The sequence below is a fragment of the Rhipicephalus sanguineus genome, chromosome 1 (genome assembly GCF_013339695.2).
Source record: "Rhipicephalus sanguineus isolate Rsan-2018 chromosome 1, BIME_Rsan_1.4, whole genome shotgun sequence".
Taxonomy (NCBI): Eukaryota; Metazoa; Arthropoda; class Arachnida; order Ixodida; family Ixodidae; genus Rhipicephalus; species Rhipicephalus sanguineus.
The window spans coordinates 277,947,176-277,973,657 of NC_051176.1; the positions used below are offsets into that span (position 1 = coordinate 277,947,176).

General features: G+C 48.9%; 4 protein-coding genes across 4 annotated transcripts in view; 1 reads left to right on the forward strand and 3 right to left on the reverse strand.

The window, feature by feature from the left end:
* Window positions 1-3,063: 3,063 nt before the first annotated feature.
* LOC119379042 (E3 ubiquitin-protein transferase RMND5B) lies at window positions 3,064-4,592 on the reverse strand. Its single transcript, XM_037648181.2, has 3 exons — window positions 4,237-4,592; window positions 4,028-4,173; window positions 3,064-3,962 (listed from the first exon to the last, which is right to left on the reverse strand). The coding sequence occupies exons 1-3, from the start codon at window positions 4,370-4,372 to the stop codon at window positions 3,090-3,092; spliced, it is 1,155 nt and encodes a 384-aa protein (XP_037504109.1). The 5' UTR covers window positions 4,373-4,592; the 3' UTR covers window positions 3,064-3,089.
* A 1,432-nt stretch (window positions 4,593-6,024) lies between these two features.
* LOC119379043 (ectonucleoside triphosphate diphosphohydrolase 2) lies at window positions 6,025-16,669 on the forward strand. The gene is made up of 7 exons (XM_037648184.2): window positions 6,025-6,135; window positions 13,880-14,499; window positions 14,558-14,717; window positions 14,774-14,977; window positions 15,034-15,174; window positions 15,289-15,432; window positions 15,923-16,669. The coding sequence occupies exons 2-7, from the start codon at window positions 13,901-13,903 to the stop codon at window positions 16,367-16,369; spliced, it is 1,695 nt and encodes a 564-aa protein (XP_037504112.1). The 5' UTR covers window positions 6,025-6,135; window positions 13,880-13,900; the 3' UTR covers window positions 16,370-16,669.
* Window positions 12,127-13,720, reverse strand: LOC119379044 (E3 SUMO-protein ligase EGR2). Its single transcript, XM_037648186.2, has one exon. It carries the CDS (start codon window positions 13,149-13,151, stop codon window positions 12,210-12,212), a length of 942 nt encoding a protein of 313 aa, XP_037504114.1. The 5' UTR covers window positions 13,152-13,720; the 3' UTR covers window positions 12,127-12,209.
* Window positions 15,910-26,482, reverse strand: part of LOC119379045 (uncharacterized) — a 58,863-nt gene continuing 48,290 nt past the window's right edge. The window contains exons 7-8 of the mRNA XM_037648187.2: window positions 16,808-16,927; window positions 15,910-16,457 (exon numbers count right to left, since the gene is read on the reverse strand). Coding sequence (XP_037504115.1) covers window positions 16,366-16,457; window positions 16,808-16,927 — 212 coding nt within the window. The 3' untranslated portion in view covers window positions 15,910-16,365. The remainder of the gene's footprint in view (window positions 16,458-16,807; window positions 16,928-26,482) is intronic.

Here is a 26,482-nt window from a genome sequence, read left to right on the forward strand (position 1 = left end):
TTTTGAAAAACTCTTTCACTAATTAGTGCGCTGTTAAAATTGTCAGTCCTTAACTGTGGTTCTCTTACCTTGTATGCTGTCAGTCATTTGTTGTATATTGACGTTACTCTTGTTTATAATTCCTTACCCTAGAAGACAAATGATTTGAAGAGGGAGTTAATTGCAAATCAGGAAATCAAAGGTAGGAACTGAAGTGAAACAGTGAATCAGTTTAGACTTATAAATTTATATTTGTTGAGCACTTTATTGTTGTTAATTCGATCATTATACATTTATTAAAACAGAAAATGAAGGTCAATGTTTTGTTTTTAAACTTCACACCAATATCCTTGCACATGAGTTGTCAGCGTGATGATCATGAATTAAGAGGTGCTTTTAAAGCGCAGCTCTTAGGCGCCCGCTCCTGCGTTAACCATCAGCGTGCTTCGTCCCTCGTTGTAACCGAGCGAACAAGCACATTGAAAGATGAAACAGTGAAGAGGAGCGCCTCGTGTTTGTCTCCGCCAATCAGAGTTCAGAATTCAGTTGCGTGTCATGACATTTTGTTTTGTTCCGATTCCACCAGATGGCCCTGCCCTCCGCGCGTCTCTCTAGAACTTTTTCTTAACGAAGCAGTGCGTGCTTTGAAACCTTTAGATGAAAAGGCATACTACTTAATGTACGTTTATGCATTGTGCCCACCTTTCACTCAAACACACGACAATCATTCTTGTAATGTTCAGTAATTTAACGGCTACGTTACTTGTGCGAAAATGCACACAAGTTATGCTGTTGGGATTTACGTTGTCTGGTAAACTGAAAAACATGCATACAGCTGTGCTCAAGTTTTGCATTAGGGCATGTCAAAATCATCGGTAATCTTTTTTTCATATTTTAGCCAAATTTGCTCAATAGAGTGTCCTGAAACTTAACATTTCAATTCTGCAGCACCTTTAAGGGGCAATGTGCAGTACTCGCGCATTGAAAGGCGACAGGAAAACATTTAGTATATCGACAAGATGGCAAGTTGGGCTAGTTGGTAGACTGGTATGTGCTCTTGCTCGAGATAACCGTGTCATATTGCTACGAATCTGGCCACTAAAAGTGATGGTGGCTCTGATGTAAGTGTAGGAGCCAATATTACGCCAATGGGACACATGAACTGATGATGGTGGTAATGAAAGCACAGGCACTACTTTGCCACAAATTGTCATGTTTCAATCCACAAGGACTGTCCTTCACTCTTGCCAATCAAGGGCTACGTAGGCCCTAGTAGACGCCATCAAAATCTATTACGTCACGACGAATTGGTGCACGACCTTCAAGGTGGTGTTGTCACTTGCATTTTCTTTGTTTTCTGGCTTACCAAGCATCTTCTCACGTCAAGAGTGGTGCTTTTCATATTGTCAATGGTCCAATGGAGGCAAAAATGTTTCAGGCCCATGTACTTAGATTTAGGTGCACGTTAAAGAACCCTAGGTGGTCAAAATTTTTGGAGCCCTCCACTACGGCGTTTCCCATAATCATATCGTGGTTTTGGGATGTTAAACCCGAGATATTATTATTGTGAATGGGCAATTTACAAATACTAGAAAAATTGTTTTTTTTTGTTGCCCTGTTGGTTGACATTGAACTCAAGAGGGGATGAAAAAAGAGGTCAAGTATTTAAGCAGCTGTACAGTGATCACGAATTAAATCTAGGATATTGCACATACTTTCAGTTTCTGTCATATTGGCATAATTTCGACTTGGAACACTTAAATGAGAACCAACATTACCTTTAGTGGCCAGATTCGTCGAGACATGATGCAGTTATCTCGAGCAGTTGCGCATACCAGTTTTTATACTAAAAGTTTTGATGTCACATCTCTATTTGTGAGCACTATACATGCCAAACAGTTGTCTACCCACCGGAAAAGTGCAGCCACTCCAACTCCACCCTAAAGATTTAGGCTTATTGTACTTGGGACACTTGCCACACAGTGCAACATTTGCCTTTATGCCTATGGTGCATGCTAAAGATAATTTGCTTCCAGGTTCTCTATACAAGCACAGTTGTTGGTGTCGAAGAGAGGTGATATGGCCAATGTCGTCTTCACACCTCTATGTGGCACATATTTTTTTTCATGCAAATCTGAGAATTGAGCCAGCGGTTTGGGATAGTGCTTTTTCACTGACATACTGCAAGCATTTGCAAGGAGCAAAGTGTTGTCTAAATGCAGGCTACCAATAATAAGCTTGTAGCCTAGTGGAGAGAACCACCACCTGGCATCTGCAGGGAAATTGGCTTAATAGTTAACTAGGCACTCCAAGCCAGCGATGTAGCAAGAAATTTATTTTGAAGGCATCCAACGCCCTTTCACGTAGATTTATGCACATGTTTGTATGTGTCACACTGGGGGGGGGGGGGGGGCTATGTTTAGCGAATTGCTTTTTTCCTGGCAATAATTTTATCTGATTGAATGGTATTCAGTCTGACTACCAACCAACTACCAGTACAGCATTTGGTATGACACTAAGGGACGCGTTAATGGTGCTTGCCAAAGCTTTGCTACAAGATAGGTGAAACTGACAAGGCACAATGCAGCTACAAGAGACTCGAAGACCAACACATACAGGCACATCATAGTTAACTTAACAGAAACACCACAAAGTATTACAGATAACTGAAACAAAAAGGCTATGTATACATAATGCACTCGCACCAAATTTCATATAGAGCAGCATTTGGGGCCTTGTATCAAAAATATGGCTCACTGCACAACCTTTTCCACAGTAAGCGAAGAGAATTCAGAAAAATGCATGGTAGGTTCAGCATACAAGAAAAGAAACAAAAATGTACTGCCAAATTAAAGTTTGCCTGGAAAGCATAAAATTGTGCAAAAGGAATGTGAGCAAGAAAACGGTCTAACTTTTCCAGTTAAGTCAAACATGCCAAAATGGAAAATGTTGCATGTATTTTGACTGCAAAATTTCATGCCATCACAGCACATTATGAACAATTTCACAGCACAGTGCGCCAGAATCTTTTATGGGGGGGGGGGGGGGGGATTATTTATCGGAGAGCCATCGATCAGCCACGAGGAGTAGGTAGATAGTTTATTTCACACTCAGAAATGAATAAGCCGGGCATCTGACGGGTTCTGCTCCACAGGGCAGTAGGGACACTTGAGCTTGCTGCCACTGGCCAGCTTGTGAAGGGCATCACGCGAAATAACGTGGCCGCAGACGAGCCTCATGGGTGGGTTGGCGTCGCTGCTCTGCTGGCGCAGTATGGGGCAGGCGAACACGGAGTGGAACTGACAGCCCAGTCGGATCTCGATGGGGAGCTCGTCGCGCGTGCTCCACACGCCGGCCACCTGGCGCTGCATCATGACCTGCTTGATGTTGAGCAGCGCAGGCAGGGCCAGGCTGCCCGCCTCGACGCATACCGCCAGTGGGCTGCGCACCGACAGGCCAAGAAGCGCGCACGCGTCGCGCGTGAACGCCTCGCACGTATCGCTCCAGAGTGCTGGCTCGAGCAGAAAGGCGTACGGCGATCGCGCCAGGCCGCCGGGCACCCGTAGAAATGCTAGGCTACCCATCAACACTTGCAAATCGCGTTCGTGTTGCCGTGCTAACGGCGCGAGATGCGCGCGGGCGTACGCGATTGCCTCGGCCGCCGCTCCGCGCTGCAGCAGCCCCACAAGGTGAAGACGGTGCAGCTGGAAGTGCAGGGCCGTGCCCTGAAGTTCGTGCTGTGCCACCCAGGCCAGCGCGGGTCCCAGATCGCGCCGCTTCAGCGCGTCGAGGACGTTGTTGAGCTCGGCAAATGGCTCCTTCTGGGCAGACTCGAGACGTGCCTCGCGCGACAGCTCTTCGGCGATGTCCAGCATGCCCTGACGCAGCAGGTGCTCCGCGATCACCTGGTTGAGCGCCGCCCTCTTGTCGCTCCCATCGAACACCTCCTCGCTGCTTGTGGCCCAGAAGTCGGGCACGAAGTTCTGCAAATGTAACGTGCACCCCAGTAAAGTAACGCCGCCGTAAATGTAAACCTAAACTGACTCACCTTGTCTATGGCTTTGCCAACTTTAGACACGGTTCCGTGCAAATCTCGGTGCTCTGTCGCCAGCGAACTGCTCAGGTCCTTTATTTTCTGAGCGCACTGCGTGAGGGCTATGCCATGCGAAGTCGTCACGTCAGCGTCTGCTGGTACTGCGCAAAATCAAAACAAAGACGTTGCCACCGTTTCAAAAGCGACAGCCAAGAGGTACTCACCTTCGCCGAGCTCTCGGTACATTTCTTGTACGTAGGCTATCAACTCACTCAGCGTGGTTTTCGTGTGTTCGCTTAGAGTGCCAAATTTACTAAGAACTTTGTCGATCTCACGTTCAACAGCTAAGCACGACTCCATCGTGACTCAGTAGAGAGGTGTTGTTGAACGCAGTGCTTTTGCTACTCTGTGTCTGCGCCGATGACCGTAACCGAACTATACACACTGCGTTGCCATTCTTTTAAAAGCTCCAGGAGTGCACCTGCAAAGACATTGCAGACATCACGACACAAAACTTTTGACCCAAGGCTCGATACGATAGTTACAAGTTTACAGCATTTACAGTCCCTGACCAGCTGACTTGTCGATGTCGATTGCAGCGGCCTGGCTTTACACAACCCACAGTAGCGTAAACACAAGTATTGAAAAATATGCACATATTAGCTTGCTTAAACGACAGTCAAAACGTGAGTTTTATATATGTATAGTTACTTTTCTGCTTACTAAAATGTTATTTTGTGCTTTTTGATTCGCAGCTAATTATACCTGCAAACGGCGTGCGGCTTCTTGGACGGTATTGGATTGCAAGCGCGCAAATTTCGCGCAGCTGGCCAACAGCAAGGGAATCTTGGCACCTTGAGTGCATTTTTTTCCTTGTTGACCTTGTAAGATATTTTATTATTTAATTTTGTGCTTCTAGTAGCACAAACGTTTTCGGGGCCTATGCACATGTTGCACAGCTTCTTGAATCGCTGCACTAGCTGTAAACAGTGCAGGTGCCGCCTCGGTATCTGCAGCAAGCACCCGAATCGCACAAATTAATGGTAAGCGTTCTCTTTTATCTTGCTCATCGTGTTGTTGTACTCGCAACGTGACTGCATTAATCTCGTCTGGCCTTCAAGAGAGGTCAGAGATCGATTGTATGAGATGCGAGTGGTTTCCCGGTTGCGTAAACAGCTCCGAGACGTGTGAGAGCTTTCGGTGCGGGTAGTCACCCAGGAGACTTTGCTGCTGCAGCGCCGGCGCGCATAGGTACGTACTGCTGCCGCATCGTGTCTGGTGGGCGGCCCGCATTTTGGGGGAACTTTAAAACGTGCGGCAGTTAAACGCTTTTATTGCCGTTGAAACCGCTGCAGATTGCATCCAAAGTTCGGTATCATTAGTTGATATTCGTGTTAAATGACTATATACTGGGTCTTGTTTTTGGTTTAGGTTAGTTACGAATCGCTAATGACATATTTCATCAGTGAAATCGTCAAATAGTTATGTGAACAAGCTCAAGGCGGATCGCGTTTTGCGCCGTGATTTTAACGTGCACAAAAAGACTGCGTGGTGACCTCCGATTTAATAGAATCGTTCGCCGAATGCAGTACGGCGAAGTGAGGGGAGTTAATGCGTACTTGAGCGAGTTGTGAATATCACTAGCAGAACAATAAACGGCGATAACTCGTTGTAATAGCATGTAGCTAGGGGAGGGAGTTTCTCGAGAAACTATTTATTGCCTAGAGCAGCCTACACGGTTGCCTTTCGAAGTGGATGTCTTGCTCTGGAATATCTCAAACCAAAGTGTATATGTCGTTCAGCTCATCTATGTAAACAAAATATTTCGTTTGCCCTCCCCCCCCCCCCTTTTTTACTCTCGAAAATGCAGTCTACGATGGTTTTGGTCATTAACCGCACATTGTTATCAGCGCCAATGCTGTAATATGCTATTCGGTTTCAGACGCAACCCCGAATACATGCTTCAGTGTAACCGCGCCTCTAGAGCCTCTGATTACCCGAAGGAGGCGGGGCATCGTTGGGCCGCGTCAGATTTGTCGTGCGCTCGGCAGATTTATCTGGTCGTCGCTCCGGCCCATCGCGTCAGTTCTGCGCGTTTTAAAGCAGTCGACGTGGAGGACTTAGTAAGTACTGGCCTTGCATTTCTGAGATTTGCGTGCTGACTCGCGACTGCCTTTGATGTGTACTCTCGTGTTAGCCATGTAACGAAACATTTACGAACTGAGCGACTGTTTGCGTATGCAATTGGAGCGCCCAGTAGCTCTCTAAATTAAACGATGAGCGCGAACTCTCCATGTAATGTGATTCTGTTTAGCATAAATTGAACGCAGGCGCAGAAACACTAAAAGCGAGCGTTTCTGATGCGGGGCCCATGCTTCAGTTCGTTGCGGAAAGGCAGTGATCTAGCCATATTCAGGGAAAAAAAAAAAAAAAAAGGGAAAAAATATGTGCCCTCTGTTCTGATTATTAAAAGAGCAATCCGCACTGCTGCGTAATTCACATCCTGTGCATTTTTTTCGAGCGTAGGTTCTGCGCAAGTATAGCTGGCTTGACGTTTTCCTTCTTTACTTGCCCCCAACTGTTCTGGAATGCGAGAACGTAAACACTCATTCGCAGCGGCCGCGCCCTTAGCATAGCTTTCCCTACATTATTCTGACGCAGAGCCGTGCGTGTCACTAGAGATTGGAAGTCCGCCGAATTTAATTAAGCTTCCAGCCAACCTTAATTAAGTTTCTGAGCTTTAGTGCTAGCATGCGCGGGCGGAGTAGTCTATACAGAGATATTTTCCGGTGACTCTAGAGTAGTCTGAGTAGTCTAGAGTCGCTGGAAAAATTTTGACTCTAAAGTAGTCTAGATTAGTCTACGCTGCGGCGCCCTTTTTTGTCGCAATGCAGCGTTAAAGATGCTTTTCACAGCTTTTGTAGCAGGGGCGTAGCCAGAAATTTTTTTCGGGGGGGGGGGGGGGGTTCGACCATACTTTCTGTATGTTCGTGCGTGCGTTTGTATGTGTGCGTGTAAATATACGCAAGCAAAATTGAAAATTTTCGGGGGAGGTTAATCCCCCCCGCCCCCGCCCCCCCTGGCTACGCCCCTGTTTTGTAGCACAGTCAGACCGCTGCTAAATGTGTTGTCCATGTTCTGCTTTTCAGCAGCGGTGATGTTTTTAGTCCATTCATGGCACATAGGGTTGGAGGCACGTTTTCGTGGCGCATAACTGGTAACTGAAAAAAAAGGTAAAAGAAAGAAAAACGCAGCTCGTTTGAGCGACTTTCCATAATCACCACCAAATTTCTAGCGAAGCTGTTGCAATAAGAAACGGTTGCCTCAGTCGCATACGCTTAAAAAACCTTGCTCGCATATAACACTCTCTAGCACTTGTTGAAACTATTTTACGACGACGCTAATTCATCTACGCAACTTTTACTTCGCGCTACAACGTTGACCATTGTGTTTCCCACCCCTGTTTGCATTTTTTTTTACAAGTTTAATCGGTTGCGTTTGGAGTTCTCTCAAGGCCGCGGCGTCCATTATGCGTTGTTCGCAAAGCACACCTATTATAACGTTCCGGATCGCTTGCTTGCATAATTTACGGCTAAAACCGTTATTCTCCCATCCATTTTCCCCTTTGCCTGCACGTCACGCATTACCTGGTCCTTACATTTGCCAAACATAAAGAAGATGCTTCGTTTAGGGACTCCATTCTAACCTCTAATGCATGGTAACAAAGAAAAAAAAAACGAGGGTTTTAATCAGTATTTCTAACTCTCCCAATTAAATCAGAAATGTTACAATTTCGCGAGGCATTGTACTTAAAGAGACACTAAAGAGAAAAACTATTTTTCTCGCATACAATCACCGCACTTGCCGCGAGAACGCTTGGTACATGCAAAGAGAAACTGAGGGTGGCGACGCCACCTTGAAATTCCCGCATTAAACGCCGTGCCGTCATGAATTTTCCTTGTCGGTAAAAATGAAGTACATTGTCCTCCGAGGCGGGCAGATACTTAGCATACCAAGTTTCAGGAAATTTTGTTGAGCCAATATTACCAGCATACGAAAAAAAAAAAATACCTTTAAAATCCGTGACGTCACCTGCGGAGATTACGGCGCGAAATTTAAAAGTGGTACTTTGACCTGGATTTTCTCTTCCTTTAATAAACCTATGGTGGTGAAATTAACGGCAGTATAGTTTTCAGAGTATATTTTATCAGTTAAACTGATCAGTTGTCTCACTTTAGGATCCCTTTAAGGTGGCCCATATTTCTACAAAATGTAAATATCTTGTAATATGAACGTTTGGAAACGTAGCGGGACACTTTCGGACACATTATTATTATTATTATTATTATTATTATTATTATTATTATTATTATTATTATTATTATTATTATTATTATTGCTAAAGCTGTATTTAATACAGAGGCATTTAACTTCGCGCACATATTTGTACCATAGTAAGCCAGCCATTTTTGTTAAGTTTAATCTCGAGGGTATTTTATTTTAATTTTGCCCCCACGTGCGCCGCTCGTAAAGCTCAATGATTCATATCTACTCTCTTACAGCGTTGGAATACGTATTTATTTATTTATTTATTTATTTATTTATTTATTTATTTAAAAGTACCTTACAGGCCCCTGGAGGCATTGAGTAAGGGGGTAATGCAAGAAAATGTTACACTTGAACAGTGTACAAAATGAATGGGTATAAATACATGAGACAGCAAAAAAAAATGTTACAGTAACATATGCGGGAACGTAGTGATCTTTACGTTATGCAATAAAGAGAGGCAAGGAAAAAATACACTTTCAATCACGACAGCGCATTCACACAACAAAATGTGGCACATTAAAATACGAGCAATGTAATAAAGAACGCGACATAACTTGGCTATTACAAAAAGACACTTAACGTAAAATTGCTCACAAATAACAATAGGACTATGAAAAGAACAATGTAATAGGTATGGTGTCAAGCATTATTTTAACAAATGCGTGGTAAGTAGATGCTTGAAGTTGTCTTTTGGTTACTTACGGAAGCTATAGGTGCTAGGAAGGTCGTTCCACAGGCGAATGGCTCTTGGAAGAGCGGAATAGTTAAATGAATTAGTCTTCCCATAAATGCGCATGAAATTAAACTGATTGTATGAACGTTGTGACCTATATTGTCTTATATATGGGCTTTGATAAAGCTATACAATTTGAATTTTGCCTGCGCATAATCAGTATAACGTGCCTCTTATTTCCGCCAAATGGAAGTCCCATCTCGACCACTGGGGAACATAGCGAAAAATTGGCTTCTCACACGAACACACGACAAAGGAATTTGTGTGTGTGAGTTACGTGGCTTTTGTTTTCCTTGCTTTTTCTTCTCCCTTGGGCAATCATGAAGATTCACATATATAACATGTCTGAGTGAATAGGGTGAGGGGGCGGGGTGTTCAAGTCTGCCGGAACTTCGGGATGGTACGGGGAGCAATTTTTTCAATGACATAAAACTACCATTTCTCTGAATATTAGGGAAAGAACGGCACTTTAGCCTGATGAATGAGTGCGCATGTGAAATTCTGTAGCACTTTTATGCAGGACAGTCGGTGATCTATAATCGCTGTCTGCATGCTTGAAAGAGGCGCTACGCTGGAAGAAGTATTCGTGTCTGTCAATCATCACTCTTATACTTGTCTCACAGTAGGCGCGACTCGTAATAGTGAAGACGACAGTCTTTCTTTCTACCCGCCGCGGTTGTCTAGTGGTCAAGGTGCTCGACTGCTGACCAGCTGGTCGCGGGATCGAATCCCGCCCGCGGCGGCCGCGTTTTAGATGGAGGCGAAAATGCTTGAGGCCCGTGTACTTAGATTTAGGTGCACGTTAAAGAACGCCAGGAGGTCGAAATTTCCGGAGCCCTCCACTACGACGTCTCTCATAATCATATGGTGGTTTGGGGGCGTTAAATCCCAACAATTATTATTATCTCTTTCTTTTTTTTTTTTGTGCGTGTGTGTATGTCTTTGTGCGCTGTTGAAAACGTAGCAGCGAAAGAAAAGCATTGTATCAAAAGTGCTCGTCAAAAGGGAAACATCCCTGTCAGTCGCAGCGCTAAAACGAGGCAGGTGCTGTGATTTTATGGTGCGCTGCGGTGTAGTCGCCCTGACCTGGGCCGTGTGCAGCCGGAAAGCGCACAGCTGTTCCGAGCAGTCCCCCTGAAGTATCGGACAAACGCTTGCGCCAGTGCTTATTCGCGGTGGGATCGAATTTACGACGCAGGGCAGCAGACTTTTCTCACCGTTCGGATACTGGGTAATTGGCATGTTTCTTCACTTCCTTGCGCAATATGTGGAACTTGAAACGTGAAAATGTCATTTACGACATTCTGCTGAAGAAAAATTAATATAAAAAAATATTCCTCCTTAGATGCTTCGGCTCCAAGCAGCCGCGCTTGTAACTAACTGGAACGTATCAGAACGAAATGTTCTATTCGTGCGCATGTGACTGCTTTGCGTATCAGCTTTTGTTTTTGGTTGCAAAAAAAGCAGACACTGCAAGAAAACGCGGGGTCGACTGTATCGGCAGTTTCGATGCCCCACCCCTCTATTTTTATTATCGCTGTTATTGTGGTTGTTGAAAGATTGTAGTGAACGACTGTAGATGATCTCTCGACCATCAGTAATTTATGGTTAGTCCTCTGGCTGTCTGGTTCAGTGCCCTGGTTGAAATATGAATGACGTAAGGTTTGAATCCACGGCCTGGACCGCAGGGCGCCTTGTCCAGCACTGTGCGGTCGCAGCCGAGGATCGGATTCCGCGTTAACTCACCTTGTTGCGTGTTGTTAACGCTCGTCAGTTCCATCGCCGCTGCCAGTTGGTGCTTCGTGTACACCGCTCATCCTGTCGAATGTCGTTTCACCTCTCAGCAGCGCACACGCGAAAACAAGCGCGCGCGGAGAGGACGTCACCGCCGCAATCTGCTCCTGTCGCTCGCTTAATTTTCGTTTTCTCCCTAGGTAACCTCAGAAATAACTCCATTAAGTGTCGGTTTATGATGGTGGAAGAAAAATTTTGGTCACGGCAACGTCTAATCGCGGTCGGTTGCTGCGCGACACTTGCGCAAATCCACATCTGGCGAGCGCTTGCCCTGTGAGTCATGGCTCCACAATGTTACCCAACTGGTACAGCGAAACGTGCCAGATGAAAGTTCGCTGCATGATTTACTGGCGGACGTCGCGAGTTTCGTCGAAAAGTGCCAACTAAAAGTGGCACTTTTCGTCGAAATGCGCGCATGAATTTTTCTTACGACCAAATTAACGGGGCATTTCTTAATGAACCGGATGTCAAATTCGTCAACCTGGTTAGTGTTCCGAGCGTACCAAGAGCTCGGTGCCGATTGCGCAGGAAGATTTCGATCAACCACCTCTTACCTCCATTGTGTTTCAGGATAACATAAACATGAAACCGAGTATTTTCATAAAATTAACCGGAACCGTTCTTGCCGCTTTTGAGTCTAAGACGAGGGATTATGGCAGCAAATTTTCACGAAAGCGTAGCATTCCCACCACCACCGGCACATAGGTCGCTGGTGATGAGATTGCCAAGAATAATCAGATTTCCGCAAACAAAGCTCCAAGCTCGCGGAGAGGCGATGTATGTCAAGCACACGGAGAAAAGCAGCAAGTGCACCTGCAGCGCAAACGTCGCGATGAATTCGCAGCTGCGAATGCGTCGCAAGCAGCAGCGAACGCGCGTCGTTATGCGAACATTCGCGCATAGCGGAGCGCTAGAAGCCACTAGGCGCAGCACCCCCCCCCCCCTTCCATCCCGCCGCCACTTCGATCACCTGTTGCGCGCGCGCGCGCTGTGCCTTGCAGCCACCTGTTCGCCGATTTCTGGCGTTCGCGCAGTGGTTGGCGCCGGTGTTCGTGCGAAGACGAACGTTTCCGGGCCCTTCCATGACCTGACATGGTCGCCAGCGTTCCTAGGCGCCGTAGGTCCGGGCCATGGGTGTTCGCGCGACCAGGTGGCGAACAGGTGGCTGTCGCGCGAAGAACGGGGCTGGGCGTTTCACCCCGGCGCGGTCACCAGGTGGTGCGCCGAAGTTCGCGCCTCAGCGAGGGACAGCCGAGAGTCGATGCGCACTGTTTTATTCGGGGAGATGAGAGATGGGGTCGGGTTATGTACAGAGCACTATGTACAGGGGTGGCGCGGCGTTCACGGGTGGTCCTCCTTCTTGAGCCGATGCTTGAGATGCACTTTCCCGTGTCGTTTTCGCTCGTCGGAGCGCGCGAACTTTCGGCCGCACGCATCGCAGGTGAAGGGCTTTTCGCCCGTGTGAGTCCGAATGTGCGTGTTGAGGTGGTCGGATCGAGAGAAGGAGCGCAGGCAGATGTTGCAGCGGAACGGTTTCTGTCCCGTGTGGATGCGGATGTGGCGCGTCAGCTCGTCGGAGCGCGAGAACCGCCGGTCGCAGCCCTCAATGGGGCACGCGTACGGCCTCTCGTGCACTGGCGTTTTGCTCGGCCGGTTGGGGTACTTTCGGGGCTTCACGGGCACCAGCTTGAGTGGCACCGGGCTGTTCTGGTACGCCTGGCTCAGGATTTCGTGGCCCTTGCTGGTAGCCTGGTTGTACTCTGCCAGTGTCGCCGACGGCTCCTCGGGCTTGGCCGCCGCCGACGACGATGACGAGGAGGGTGGTGCCGGGGGTGCGGCGTGTTCGTAGGCGAACCAGGGGTACTTTGCCGGCTCGGTCTCTGCCGTGTACGGGGCGGCTTTGAACGAATCGAGCGGAGGGAAAGGCTCGGGCTGCTCGAAGAACGGCGCCGCGTCGGGGCCAGGCCAAGCGGTGGTGAAAGTGCCGCGGTAGGCGAGCCGGCCGTACGGGTCCTTTGGCTGCTCCGCATCGCGAAGTGGGCTGGCTGGTCTCTCTGGCCAGCGGTGGGCCGGCTCACCTGAGATGGGCACGGGGTCGGGGATGACCGCATCGGTGGCGAAGAAGGTGATCAGCTCGGCGGTCGTGGACACGGGCGTGTTGAGCGGGTCGTCGGAGCCCTCGGGTGGCGCGAGGCCGCTGGCGCCAGTCGCCTTGAACGATTCGAAACTCAGGTTGAACTGGAGGCAGTCGCGAGACAGCGTGTCCAGGCCGTCCATCGTCATGACGGCTAGGGAGTCCCCATCCGTGTGTCTGCGACGTACGCACTCGCGGGCCGCCGCCGCCGTATGAATGGGCCCCGGGGAGCCCCGCTGCCTTATTTGGCGAGCCGGAACCCCCCGCAGCCAATCGCGGCGCGCCAAGCGCCTGACGTCGCTGTGACGTTGGCTTCATTCACTGCGCCACCTTATGATGTTTAAAGGGTCTCCCGCGCAGCCGCTAGCTGCTCGGGGTCCGCGCTGACGGTGCCAGGCGGCACTTTCCGGCCGCAGCCGCCGATTTAACGGCCCCGATTCGAGCTTAGAACCCCGGGCAGCCCCCTGGGGCCAGCGTAAATCGCATGCTGGCCGCAGCCGTGTCTCCCCGCCGGAGCGCTGCCCATATTTGGTCAACGAGAGTAGCCGAACTTTTCCGAGCGCGACGTCACGCTGACGTCGGGCCGCTCGAGCAGCTTTCATTTACGGCGCGTCGCCATGGCGACGGAGGCCCGGCTGCGGGAATTATCCGGGCGCGCGCCGCGCACCTGCCGTTTCTTGGACACGTGGCTCGGAGCCGCGGCTTGCGATGCTGCGCCGTCCCCGAAATAGTAGGTCTCCATTGATCGGCAAACAGGCGCTGACGCGTTGCTACGTCAGTGCGCGTCAGCGTGCGTGGCTGTGGACCGCGAGCGCGCGGCCGGCGGCGCGCCGCGGGCGCCGGCCCGTGGCCGCAGAATGAAATGGTGCATTTGCAGGGCCGCTGCTAAACGTCGAGCATGGAAGTGAAGCTCAAGAGCGCCGCGGCACCCGACCGCAGCCCGGTGACCGTGCGCACGCATGCGGGTGCCACGGCCGACAGCCTGCTTGGCGCTTTCTGTCACGACCTGGGCCAGGACTACGACCCGCGGCTGGCCCTCTACACGCGCTCCAACGAGCCGCTGCGCGGAGGGGCGTCGCTGCATGCGATGCGCGTGCAGCCCGGTGACACGCTGTTCGTGCGCCATCAGCGCTCACCGCACCTGTTCCTTGCCAACTGGGGACTGCTTGGCGTCATCTGCGCGGTGCTCGGACTGCTCGGCCTGCTGCTCGTGTCCATGGCGTACGGGCTGACGGGCGGCCGTGTGCCCTTCGTGCATGGCGTCGTGGTGGACGCTGGCTCGAGTCACAGCCAGGCCACGCTTTACTACTGGGAGGGCGCCAAGTACTTCGGCACCGGGCGCGTCGTGCAGGTGGACTTCCGCGAAATCGACGGCGGCATCAGCAGTCTTGGGCCGCGCAAGACGGGTCCGGCTCTGGAGCATGCCGTGAATGAGGTGCGCGGAGAGCTTGATGCACCTGTCTTCCTCGGCGCCACAGCCGGCATGCGGGTGCTCAAGTAAGCTCCCTCCTTCACGCCTCGCCAGCATTATTACTGAGCTCTGATAAACTTGCAGCCTCACCAACCCGATGGAAGCCGATGCCATCCTCATGGCTGTGGAGTGCGCACTGAAGCCACTGGGCCTGCAGCGAGCTACCATCCTGAGCGGCCACGATGAGGGCCTTTTTGCCTGGCTCTCTACCAACTACTTATTCGAAGTGATCCCTCCGAAATCGGTGAGATACCTGCACATCTCCCACTGGCATGCTACTGCCCACTTGTCTGTGTGCAGGGAAATCCTATGACCCTTGGTGCCTTGGACCTTGGAGGAGCATCTACGCAAATATCTTTTGCTGTTGATGGTAATAGATCAGGAAACGATGTAAGCAGCCTGCAGCTATATGGCCGGCGCTACAACGTGTTCTCTGTGTCATACCTCTGTTATGGAGTGAACGAGCTGCATAGGCGGTATCTGGCCAAGATAATAACTGAACAGGTGAGCTCCAAGCTGCCTTGGTTTCTCTTATGCTTCCACTGGGGCTGCTATTTCAGGACTATGAATATTCAACACCTATGAAAAGCCCATGTCACAACTCCGGCTTCAGCTTCAATGTAACAGCAGAGGAGGTGTTTGACAACTTCTGCACGAAGACCTCTGCAACTGAGCAATGGCTGAAGGATCATCCCACTGCAGTAAGTCCAGAGATGGAACTTTGCAGTTTCTCAAACAATGACAACAACATCGTATCAAAATATTTTTTATTTTGAGTGAAACAATAGACAACTCTCATTATGTTTTTCTTTTAGGTTTTCACATTTATTGGCGATGGCACGAGTGCTGGATGTCAAAATTTTATTCGGCAGCTGTTGGACCCCAACGAGTGCAAGAAAAACTACACTAGCTGCATGGAGAAGCCTTCAGTTCCTGTACCTCATGATATGAAGTTTGTTGTAAGTTTATCGCCATTTCATCTCCTTCGGGGTGTGTTTCATGCACCTTGTTTTTTCAGGATATTAATGAGAACTAACAGACAATAACGCCAAGGAAAGTACAGGGGGTGTTATCTGTAGTATTTAGAATATAAATGTGAAGAAAGTAAAGTGGACGAAAAGATGACTTGCCGCCGGCAGGGACCGAACCTGCGACCTTCGAATAACGCGTCCGATGCTCTACCACTGAGCTACGGCGGCGGTCATCCTCCCGTCCACTTTCTGGGGTATATATGTTGATTTAAACCTAGGAGTGTTAGTCAGCGCCAATCGCAGCCATGGCGGCGAGTGTGGAACACTCTTTTTTTGCCTGTTGGCGTCACGTAGCACGTGATCTTTTTGCGAGCTGGCAGCTGACCAATAATCCCTCGCATACTACCTGAAGGCATTAAGTCTGCCAGGACGAGACCCTCGCTATGAATGAAGGAAAGCAAATCATTTGTTTTTTCAGGGTGTTTCTGCCTACTACTATACCCTCAAGGCGCTCAACTCTACAGGCAAATCCCTTAGTGCCTTCAAGAATGCCTCCGACTGGATTTGCTCTGTACCCTGGAATGAAGCTGTGAAGACTGGCATCCCCAAGCGATTCCTCTCTCGCTACTGCCTGCAGGCTATGTACATCCGAGATCTGTTGCTGGATAAGTATGGATTCTCCGAGGAGAGCTGGCCCAACCTGTCATTTGAAAAGACAGCCAATGGCTATGAATTGGGCTGGTCACTGGGTTTCATGATCAACGCTACAAATGCCATTCCTGCTGCTGAGCCATCAACACCCAGCATTGGCCTCAACCTCTTTGTCTTGCTCGTGGTGCTCTTCGCTCTGCTCCTGGTGCTGGCCGCAGTGTTCCTCCTGCTGGCACGCAAGCAGTCTCGGGCCCGGCGCAACCCTCCGTCCTAGGCCGCCACCAGGGGCAGCAACAGCAGCAGCAGCAGTAATGGGAGACTCACTGCCACGCTGACGGACTGGTCACTCAGCTCTTCGTCCACTGCAATTCAAATGAGCTTCCTGATGCATACTCTTTGTCACGCAGCACTCAGGCGTGGTGCACAACGCTGCACCTTATTGGTGCCGGTTGCTCAAGTGCGCCACTCCTTTTCTCAAGACATCATTTATTCACCTGTGCCTTTACAGTGGGTGGGGCCTTTTATACAGTTTACACATTTTGATGGAATGGATATCTTTATTGACTGTTGGTAAGAGTCTCTCTATTGTTAAGTGGTAAGACCACATCATACTCAAAGCAGTAAGTGAGTTTATACGAAATGTTATGAGATTATTATTTTATAATTCATGCCCTTGTGTATATTGGTTCCCTTGGGAACTTTCATTACTCACGTGTTTTGCAAGGCCGGTAGAAGGTCTTGATTAGCTTCAGCCCAGTACGTGTCTGTCGACGAACGCTGCCAAAACTGATCAGATTGCCAAACTCAATTTGGAGACGATGTGCTTCGGGACCTGGACAAGAGAGAGTCAAGTCACCAACTTATGGAAATTGGAGCCAGAAATAGCGCTGTTCTGCTATAGCATCTACTTAGTTTCTGTCAGTTTACTAGAACAGTGGCCTCGCCAACAGACTTCAGGTGCATGATCGTGTTTTTTGCTTTCTTTGGGCAAACAATGTGGGATTAACGGCACACTGCTCATTATTTCTTGATTCTTGCTTGTGGTAGCATTTTGTTGCTCATGGCGTAAATAAATAGGGCAATTACCTGCTTAAAGATTTCATTTACAAGCATTTCTGGTGTTGTGCATCGTCTCTTGATTGGTTGTATAAATAAAGCATGCAAGTACAAAACAGAAGTTGTATGTTGTAGTTATTCCGTCTTTTTTTATACATTATTTAAACGTTTGTATGGCATTGACTCTTTGTATGCACACGTAAGCCGTTAATTGAAAAACTCGCCGGACTGCAAGCGTAGTGCAAAGGGTACTGGAAACCTGTGCGGTGCAGATACAGATATTAAGTGCCATTACGCTTGCGAGTGGTTCATAAAAGTACCCTTACCAGGCGCTTACCACCGCGGTCTAGTGGTTATGGTGCTCGACTGCTGACCCGAAGGTCGCGGGATCGAATCCCGACCGCGGCGGTCACATTTTCGATGGAGGCGAAAATGCTTGAGGCCCGTCAACTCGGATTTAGGTGCACGTTAAAGAACCCCGGGTGGTCGAAATTTCCAGAGCCCTCCACTACGGCGTCCTTCATAATCATAACGTGGTTTTGGCAAAGGCAACAAAAGCATCTGCATTTGTGTCGCAATCTTAACATTAAGCTTCCTACATGCCCCTGGCATTACTCTTTGTGCTAAACGAGACGTGGACGCTCATTCCGTAGCTGATAGTGTTTAGTGTTTATTGCTCCATGCGATCAGATATATTGTGGCGTTTTTTTTTTTTTTTTTTCAAAAAGAGCCAAATGCAGAAACCGAAACTGTGCTAAATTTCACGGGAGCGTAAAACGCGCCTAAGTATATTTTAACTTCTAAAACAGTTAGAATCAAAATGGGGCAATTGTTGATTGTAACGTGAACTCAAAAAGGCAGTTTCTAATTAAAAAATGAGCCAAATGCTGCATCTGTTTCAATCAAACTGAGCCAAATTCATTAAACCACCGCTGCGTCAACAATCGTGACCAAAAAGAACCAGCATGGTCTTATCCAATCTGTTTAATTTGTGTCCTAGTTGCTTTACTATCGTGTTTACGTTCCACAATTAGTTATTCTAGGGCGAGATGGCACTTACTGAAGGACATGATGTTGTAGGGCAAAACTCGAATATAAAGAGTAAAATGCGGACTTCACTATTTCTTTTTGACTCTTAGCATTTCATTTCGAGTTTAGCTCTACAGTAACATGTCCTTCTTTCGCTCCAAGACGTTATATTTGAAATAAAGATATATGAAATGAAGATATTGGGCACCGATCTATTCCTTGAAGAATAAGAAGTGATCCGAAATGGCACGGCATAAAATGAGCTCAGAAGAAAAAGAAGAGCTGGGACACTTTTCAAGGCCCCCGTGGTGGGTTGTGCCATTCCTCTAGGATCAACCAACCAACCTTCATTAGATGCCAAGAACAAGAAAACGCTGCGGACAATCCAGAATAGTGCGCCTTTTGCCAGGAAGGAACACTCGCTCTTCAGGCCTAGTTAATCGCCATTACGACCATGCGACGGAGGACGGCACCGACGGAAGCACAAGGATGATGTTAATTTTATCGCAGAATATTGCTATACCGTACATTCGAATCGTTTTAGACTTCTTTTATGAGCTAATTCAAGCCCAAATGAAATGTTCCTATCTATAAGAGCCAAATAGAAAGTTTACTCATGAATACCGACGATAGTGGGCTATACAGATTTTAGCCGCAGTATAGATTTGAGGTATTTAGGGGACAGGAACACACTGGCAAAAAATTGTTGGAGCAGGCCCGACCATATTGGCAGTATCAAAAAAAGTACGTTTTTCTCAGTTAAAGTGCATTTGGCTGGCTCTTCTAGAAAAAAAAAAAACGCTACATATTTCAGCAACGGCGTGCGTGACGTGATTTTCGCTATCGCAAAGCGTTCTTTCTCTGATCGGTCGAGGAGGAGGGCGACAAGTGTCAACCGTCGTCGGGGCGCCATGTGCGCGCACGCACGCACCGGCGCGTGCGTAAAACAGTTGTACGCGCACGGAGATGCCGAGTCGGTCACTGGCGATAGGTTGTACTACACGCCGCGGTCTCGAGCCCACGCGTTCGGTGGGGCCTCGTGGCGTCGATCGGGTCGTGTAAGTGGCGCCGAGTAACGGGTTACTTCACAGCTGGTGCTGCGGTGGGCCCACGACGGCGTGGCGGGTGCCCACCCCCTACTGTATGTAGCCCCGCACTACCCGCACGGCGCGCGCGCCCATTCAGGCCGCCGGTGTTTTCGAGGGGGAGGAGGCCACGGTGCGTACGCGCTTTCGCCACGCGGTCACGCCGAAGTTTTACGTCACGAACGACGTCACGCTCGACAAGCGGGGCGGGGCTTTCGGGAGGCCGCGCGTCGCAGCGCGCAGCAGCGGTGTTGCTCGCGCATCGGTATCGCGCGCCGTTCACCCTAGCCAGTTGCTGCCGGCCCTGCTGCTTTTTTATCGCTGTGCGGGGAGCTCTTGTCGCTGATATTGCGGCACCCTTCAGCGAGCAGAATGAACGAAAATGCCCAGATTAACGCGGCTGCTCCGAGGCCGCGTATAAGATGCCTGGCGTGAGGCCGTAACGTTTCATTAGGCAGAGAAAAGGGGGAGGACGATAGAGCAAAGACCAAGGGAAAGAGACGGTCGACCTCGTAGTAGAGACAAGGGCCAGAGGGCCGCGCCCGAACTGTGACATTTTGTGTGCGGTTGATGGCGCGCTTCGTGGGTATCTTGCGAAAGACGCCGCGTGGTTATCGACGGTGCACCTCCACAACCGCGTATACAACAGTACAACAATACGCACTACTCGCTAGAGCAGCTGCGTGAGACGTGTTTGCCAGCTTTATTTAGCCCCTGTACTAACCATTAAGCCGTAGGTGCTGCCAGTGATCAATCACACGGAAGTGTTTCATGACGGACGTCGGCACTCGCTGAGCTGAACCTGCGGTTCCTCTAGTTTCTTTTTTTTTTTTCTCGTACTGGCCTTTCTCGCTCCAGCTGCCATTTTTTTTCGTCACTAATTAGTTGGCCGCCCGCTAGGAAACTGTCCACTTCCCGTTCGATGACATGACGCAGACGAATCATGGAAAAGGCAGGCTACGTTGTAGTCGGCTATCCCATCATCACAATATGAATGTTGAAAAGAAAAACATACACAAAAACAAAACAACAAAAGACAAGATAGAATAAAAGAATATGAAAAGAAAAAAACTCATCAGAAGCTCTACGTACACATACGATCTCAGGCATATGAAGAATACCTCTAAGGGCAGTGTCCAATACATACAGCGCTGTCACACAGATTACCTCGGATAGGGTCCGTACAGATAGTTAGTTTTTCATGCATTTACATATAACGTGACTATGAGATATGTTCATTTGCAACACAATATGCTGAAGAGGAACAATGCTGTCAATTACAAACAGCTCATTACACTTGTGAATGCGAGGCCGTTCGTTCCGTTATTCCTTTCTCCACAACTCCGCCCTGGCTGCATCTGAGGAAAACATGGGACGTCCGCCACAGTGTCACCGTTTTCGCTGAACTGAAATTACGTGTGAAAAGAGGAACCACGCAGCGGGCCTGCGCGGCAGTGGATCACAGCTGTACGGGTCTTAGGCGATCGAACGCATGTTTGCTGCTGCAAATCACATTTCCCCGCCACCCTTAGAAGAAACAGTCGACGATGATGATGTCCTCTTCCTGGTGGCGTTCACCCACAACGGGAGATGGGCCAAGAACGGGCGGCAGGATGTAGATCCTAAAGTTTTGGCTCACACCCACCCTTGTCTAAATGTAGATGCCGATATTTCTTAAACAGTAAGTGTGCACTGTGTGTACTTCGAATCTCGTTGGGTATCGGAGTGTGCTTTGCACCGAAACTTTATAACATTGAGTATGTAACCTTTTGCCTACGTGACAAGCACGGCTATTATTATTATTTTTTTTTTTTGTTTTCATTGAGGCGCATGTGACCCCGCGTTACCCGACTCCAAATCGGTTCTAAGTGCTCTCGAACACTCCTGGAATCTTACCATCACCTGAAGAGCACGTTCTTTGACCCGACTCGAGAGTATATAATTTCTGCTGCCTTCCACAAGCTAAGAAATTAGCTGAATAACAAACTACAAATTACACTCCCCGCGCTTTCGTTGGCTTCATATGACCATATTGGCTTAATCGTTCATAAACGTTGAGTATTTATGCGCTAGCTTATATCTTTGCTTTGCGGTACAATACATGCATAGGACAATGACGAGATTGGACACGGCCGCCAAGTCCTTTTTTAATTATACACTCGGTCATCTTTTCGTACTTTCTCTGATTCACATGTGCAATGCTGTACTTTCTTTTTCTCTCTTTTTTTTTTCTTGTGGTGGTATTGTCGGTATGACACGTCACTGAACTGCCAGGAACGTAGCCTACGCCGGAACTTTCTTTGGAATTATCGCAGCTTTAAAATAAAATCTGGCCTTTTTTTTTTCACGACTTAGTCACCCTCCAGAGCGCCGTACGGGCAGCTGACCAGTTCTGCCTGGGAATACCAGTGAATACTGATTTCGAGGTCCGAATGTGCTGCCACAGCCGCTGGGGTTCTGCACTGACGGCTCCACCCAAATTAAGGACACCCCCTGTGTCCCCTTAAGATAAAGTGCTTCTGTAATTTTTGTTTCTCACGTCATGTGTCTCCGGCTCCACGTTGGAGAGCCCGAATGGGCGCATCGCGCCTGGCCACTTTGTCTAAGATCGGGTTTAGTACCCAAGTGCTTTCGTACCGTACTCTTTCTTTCCTTTAAATATATTTTATTAAAAAAAAAAAGAACGTCGGGCTCTGTACAAAGCTCCTATTAACCGTATGCTATCTGCCACAGGCGGTATTTAAATTTTGATTTCCACACACACACACACACACACACACACACACACACACACGCGCGCGCGCGCGCGCGCGTGTGTGTGTGTGTGTTTTTTTAATGACATGCATGTTCCTGTGCGCTGTTTCTACTCGAGTCAAAATGCGTACCAGTCCAAATGCGTGCGCTTTTACAATACACGGAACTTTTGGATTTTTTTCCGCTGTCTAGCGTGAGTAGCCGGAACACTATTTATACCTTCTCTCACCTGTACGTCGGATAAGCAGCAGTGTGCGCAGGTGGCATGCTATATAATAAATGGGTACAGGAACTCTATAGGTACATTCCGTCATTCGAGTGTGGCAAACCTGCACGACGAGCACAGCTCGCGGGCTGAAAGAATAATCGATCCGAGCCACATAGGAAAGCGCCTCACGCGCGGTCCTGTCTCTCTTAGCGAAAGAAGGCTTGAGACCTTTTCACAGGAGAGAAAGAACGCCGCCATGCTGGGGTGCGCGCGGAAGTACAAAGGCTGAGATCGCAGCCTCGGCAGTGCATTTTTGGGGGATCATTTAGCGCAGCCGAGGATTATGGCGGCGCCCAGCGAGATCCGTGAAAAGGTCTATAGCTCCGGCTGTTGCTCGAATCTGAAAACTCAAAAGGCCACTGACTCCCTTGCTCGGGTAAGAGCGAGTCGCGTCCGTGGACATTCTCATCTCCATCCGAATGAGATGGATTTTTGCGCGGCTTCTGTGTATCCCGAAAGGTGCCGTTAGCATGCACTTGCACTACGGAGACCACATGTTGCATACGTATATTGCTTACGTAAGAGCTATCTCTTCAGTTACATATATCGACATAGCGAGAGAAGGAAAGAGCGGCGTGCAGCAAAGGGCGCCGTCTCATATATCCTATGTTGTACATTAAGTGACCCGCAGTTACGTAACTCCGTGCAAAATCTTGGAGACTGTTTCGAAAACGTAGACGCCGTTCTTGGCTTTGGGTTCATTTATTCAGTTCTGACTACTTTGAACATTGATCTTGGTAATTCCGAATCGCAGGTTTTGAAACCGCTGAACATGTCCATTTCTCGTCCCTTCAGTAGTTGGCCCTGCAGTTGCGCGAGTAACTCGTGCGACCTTCGAGATTTTCATTACCGGCCCGCAAACTCCCCGACTAATTTGTCCCCGTTCAATAAGAGCGATCGAAAAACGTTCTGTGCTCTTTCACTCTCGGTGGTTCCAGGCTTCCTCATGCCGAGCAAGGGTGATGATCCTTAGCTGGCCGCGACACGTACACAGTGCATAAAAAACAAGAGAATACCACATATGTTGAAGAGCTGCACGTGGCGCGGAAGTTAGTCCGGAGCCCCGCATAATCTGCCTCAAATAGGCCCTGTGTTGTTTGGTCACGCTCAGCTTTGTCAAACCACTTATATGTGAGACACATCTGAGGTGGATGCGGCTAACATTATGCGGCCGCTCAGGAGCGCGGATCATCGCGCCTTGTACGCGTGCGGATCATGCGTGCAATGCGGCACGAGGGAAGCGCCTGCGTTGAAATGTTTTGACTCTCCATCAAAACGTCACCCGCGCATTCAGATCCAATGCGGACATGTGTCGCGGTCTGTCGAATGTTGTTGTCGACGCGCTGCTTTGCTGTCAGTTTGCCAACAGCAATAGTTGGTATATATCGAGAGAGTTGCGCAAGCATGGGTCAAGTGAACACACATGTCACGCGCAATCATTTCAAAATGGCGGCGCGTCCCCGCCGACCGAAGTTGGCCTTACGCAACGGAACTATTTTACCTTGAGAGTAATTATGCGGGGCACGCCTGCTGCTGGTGATGTCGCGCGCGCGCGTTCTGCAACAACATTTCGAAGCGAGCAAGTCGGCGGCCTTGAGCACTACACATCTGAAATCGCGCGACGCTTCATTGTAGACGTTCTCGATGGATCACTTTCTGGCCTGTCGCGCAACGTGCGACATCCCGCGAGATGTCGGTGGGTTTTGGGCGTCGCGACGTTGCTGCCGTGCCAGTCAGTCGGATGCGCTCGACGCGGCTTGAAAAAGTTTGCCCGTGCGGAAATTTCTCTCACCGCATTCGCTGCGCAGCAAGTCGGCGCGTGTATACACTGAATGTGACGCGTTCCGAAGCGCGGTCGATCGTGTACGTGGTCACACTTAGTCGCTGCTGGCGAATGCGAGCTTATGAAATTATGCAAGGCGTATCGGCTCTTTTTCTTTCGTTTCCACTCGTTATTCAACATCTGTTTTCCAAGCCCCGAAGAGATTTTCTTTATTATTCCCGCTGAACTTACGCACTTGCTTCCGGCAAACAGAGGGGCTTATAAATATCCGATATCATATGGCCTTATAAATATCCGATAATGCTTATCTTTTCGGCTTTCTCCGTAACCCTTTCGAAACTCTATTCAGACATGCGGAGCGAGTTATTCACTGAAAGAGTGGTCGCAAAAAGCACGTGTCCACATGGTCCAAGCACGAAATATTGCCCCCTTTAGTCGACCGACTCCGAAAAAAAAGTCAGGACAATATATAACGCTGTGGTAGCACAATAGCCCAGCCGGCGAATCCAAAGCTATAGATAGATGATATTTTCGTCTCCGTTCAAGGGCGATGTCATTCCGAAAACACACTGTTACGTGTGCACCGACGTTTTCCGCAATGCCATGTCCGACAGCACATCTTATATATAGCACACGCGTGCACAGTGAAACACATTATGGATAATACCTCGGATGTTATAGCGATCGGGACTCAGCCCTTACACAACACAAGCACGCACGCAGGCATGGACGCACAGTTTTTTTATGCTAGAAATGTTCGTACAAGGGCAGGTGCCCTTCCGTGGTTACGTCTTTTATGTCGTTTCTGTGACGAGCGTGAAGATAAACTAGCCTAACCTTTCTTGATATTTATAAAGGAAGATACCTCTCGATCGCTTTGGCCTAGCTGCATGCCACTTCTGCAGCCCGGATATAGCAGTTCACCGATACGTACAGTTGCACAAGATTCCCAGATGGAATAAAGCATGCACCCCCCCCCCCTTCCTCCCGCCCCTTTTTTACCCACCCGAAAAAAAAAATGATCACGTTCAAGTATAGTTTACTAATAGCATTTACAGTTGGGACATCAATTTCGCATAATCTCCAGAATGTTAATTACGCGTAAACCACGGCTGGAAGCAAATGAAGAATCCTGTAATAGCTTGTGCCGAACTCAAGAAGCTTTTAATTCGTACAGTGCGTTTTTCTTCCATTGGCCCTCCGCTATTGGCTGAGGCCAGCTCTTACGCAAACACTTCACTGAAGCGACAACGCAGGCGAAACATTACAATCTTATGTATAGTCGCTCTGATTTGATTTATTTCTCTTTTTTTTACCACACTGCACACTATGTAAACAGTTTTCCTAGATTCAGTTAATGTTCTCTTCCTATATCTTCCATTTCTCCCACCCGCCGCGGTATCGTGGCGTTGTGCTCGAGGTCGCTGCTTCGATTCCGACCTATGGACTCCCCCCCCTTTTTTTTTTCGTTCCTTCCGTGTGCATCTCTGCTCTGCTGGATTTGTGCAGGCAAGCCCACTCGGTCCAGCGGCCCCCTACGCGCTGTGTCGACGGCGCAGATGAGTGTGCGCCCAATTAGCACAGGGCCAAAGAAGCGGCCTGGCCCTATCCCAAGGAGCGCGCTCAGCGGTGACGACCAGTGCGCGGCGACGCCTTTCGTCCCTCGCCTGCTGATCGCACAATTTGTAGGCTTGCGAAATCGCGCGTATAGATATACAGCCGGCAATGTTTCACATCGGTCTGCCTGAATCACCGTGGCTCGTTCTTCCGTCCGCAAAATTATGTTTGGCAGCCCGGCGGAGACGCGTAACGTGCTCTATACATTTAAATTGAAGAGAATGAGATAACGAATGTCAGCCGGAAATCTCACGAAGGAAGGATGCCATTCGCGTGTTAGGAGTTGGCTGAGCCCGAGATAGTGCTAAACATTCCTGCATAAAATCACTGTATGCTAAACCGCTCTCTCCGCTAAATAACGTGGAGCTGAATTCGTGAAGCTCTTCGTTTCTAAGAGCTGTCCTGCAAGTCCAACGTCACTGTTGGTTGACTCTTTCACGTCCCTCTATATACGAGCAGTTCCATAGTTCTACAGCGCATCGAACGACTTTCTTACCCGCCATGGTAGCTTAGCAGGCATGCTGTCGCGCTGCTACACTAAGCACGGGGGCGCGGGTTCGATTCCCGGCCACGGCGGCCGCAAATGCAAGAACACCCGTGTGCTTAGATTTTGGTGCACCTGGAAGAACCCCGGGTGATTGAAATTAATCCGCAGTCCCCCACTACCTTTATCCACCACGGTGTGCCTAGCAATCATATTTTGGTTTTGGCGCGTAATATCACAGCAATTATAAAACAACTTTCCTGTGAATACGGGATCATGTCGTTTATCTTATCCGATTGTATTCGGTCTGG

Bases quoted from the DNA above. Each gene is read 5' to 3' on its own strand.
- LOC119379044 (XM_037648186.2), bottom strand. From the start codon at position 13,151: ATGACGATGGACGGCCTGGACACGCTGTCTCGCGACTGCCTCCAGTTC.
- LOC119379042 (XM_037648181.2), bottom strand. From the start codon at position 4,372: ATGGAGTCGTGCTTAGCTGTTGAACGTGAGATCGACAAAGTTCTTAGT. The intron at 4,174-4,236 runs GTGAGTACCTCT...GATTTTGCGCAG, and splicing joins GTACCGAGAGCTCGGCGAAG to TACCAGCAGACGCTGACGTG. The intron at 3,963-4,027 runs GTGAGTCAGTTT...TTACATTTGCAG, and splicing joins TTGGCAAAGCCATAGACAAG to AACTTCGTGCCCGACTTCTG.
- LOC119379043 (XM_037648184.2), top strand. From the start codon at position 13,901: ATGGAAGTGAAGCTCAAGAGCGCCGCGGCACCCGACCGCAGCCCGGTG. The intron at 14,500-14,557 runs GTAAGCTCCCTC...ATAAACTTGCAG, and splicing joins GCCGGCATGCGGGTGCTCAA to CCTCACCAACCCGATGGAAG. The intron at 14,978-15,033 runs GTGAGCTCCAAG...CTGCTATTTCAG, and splicing joins CCAAGATAATAACTGAACAG to GACTATGAATATTCAACACC.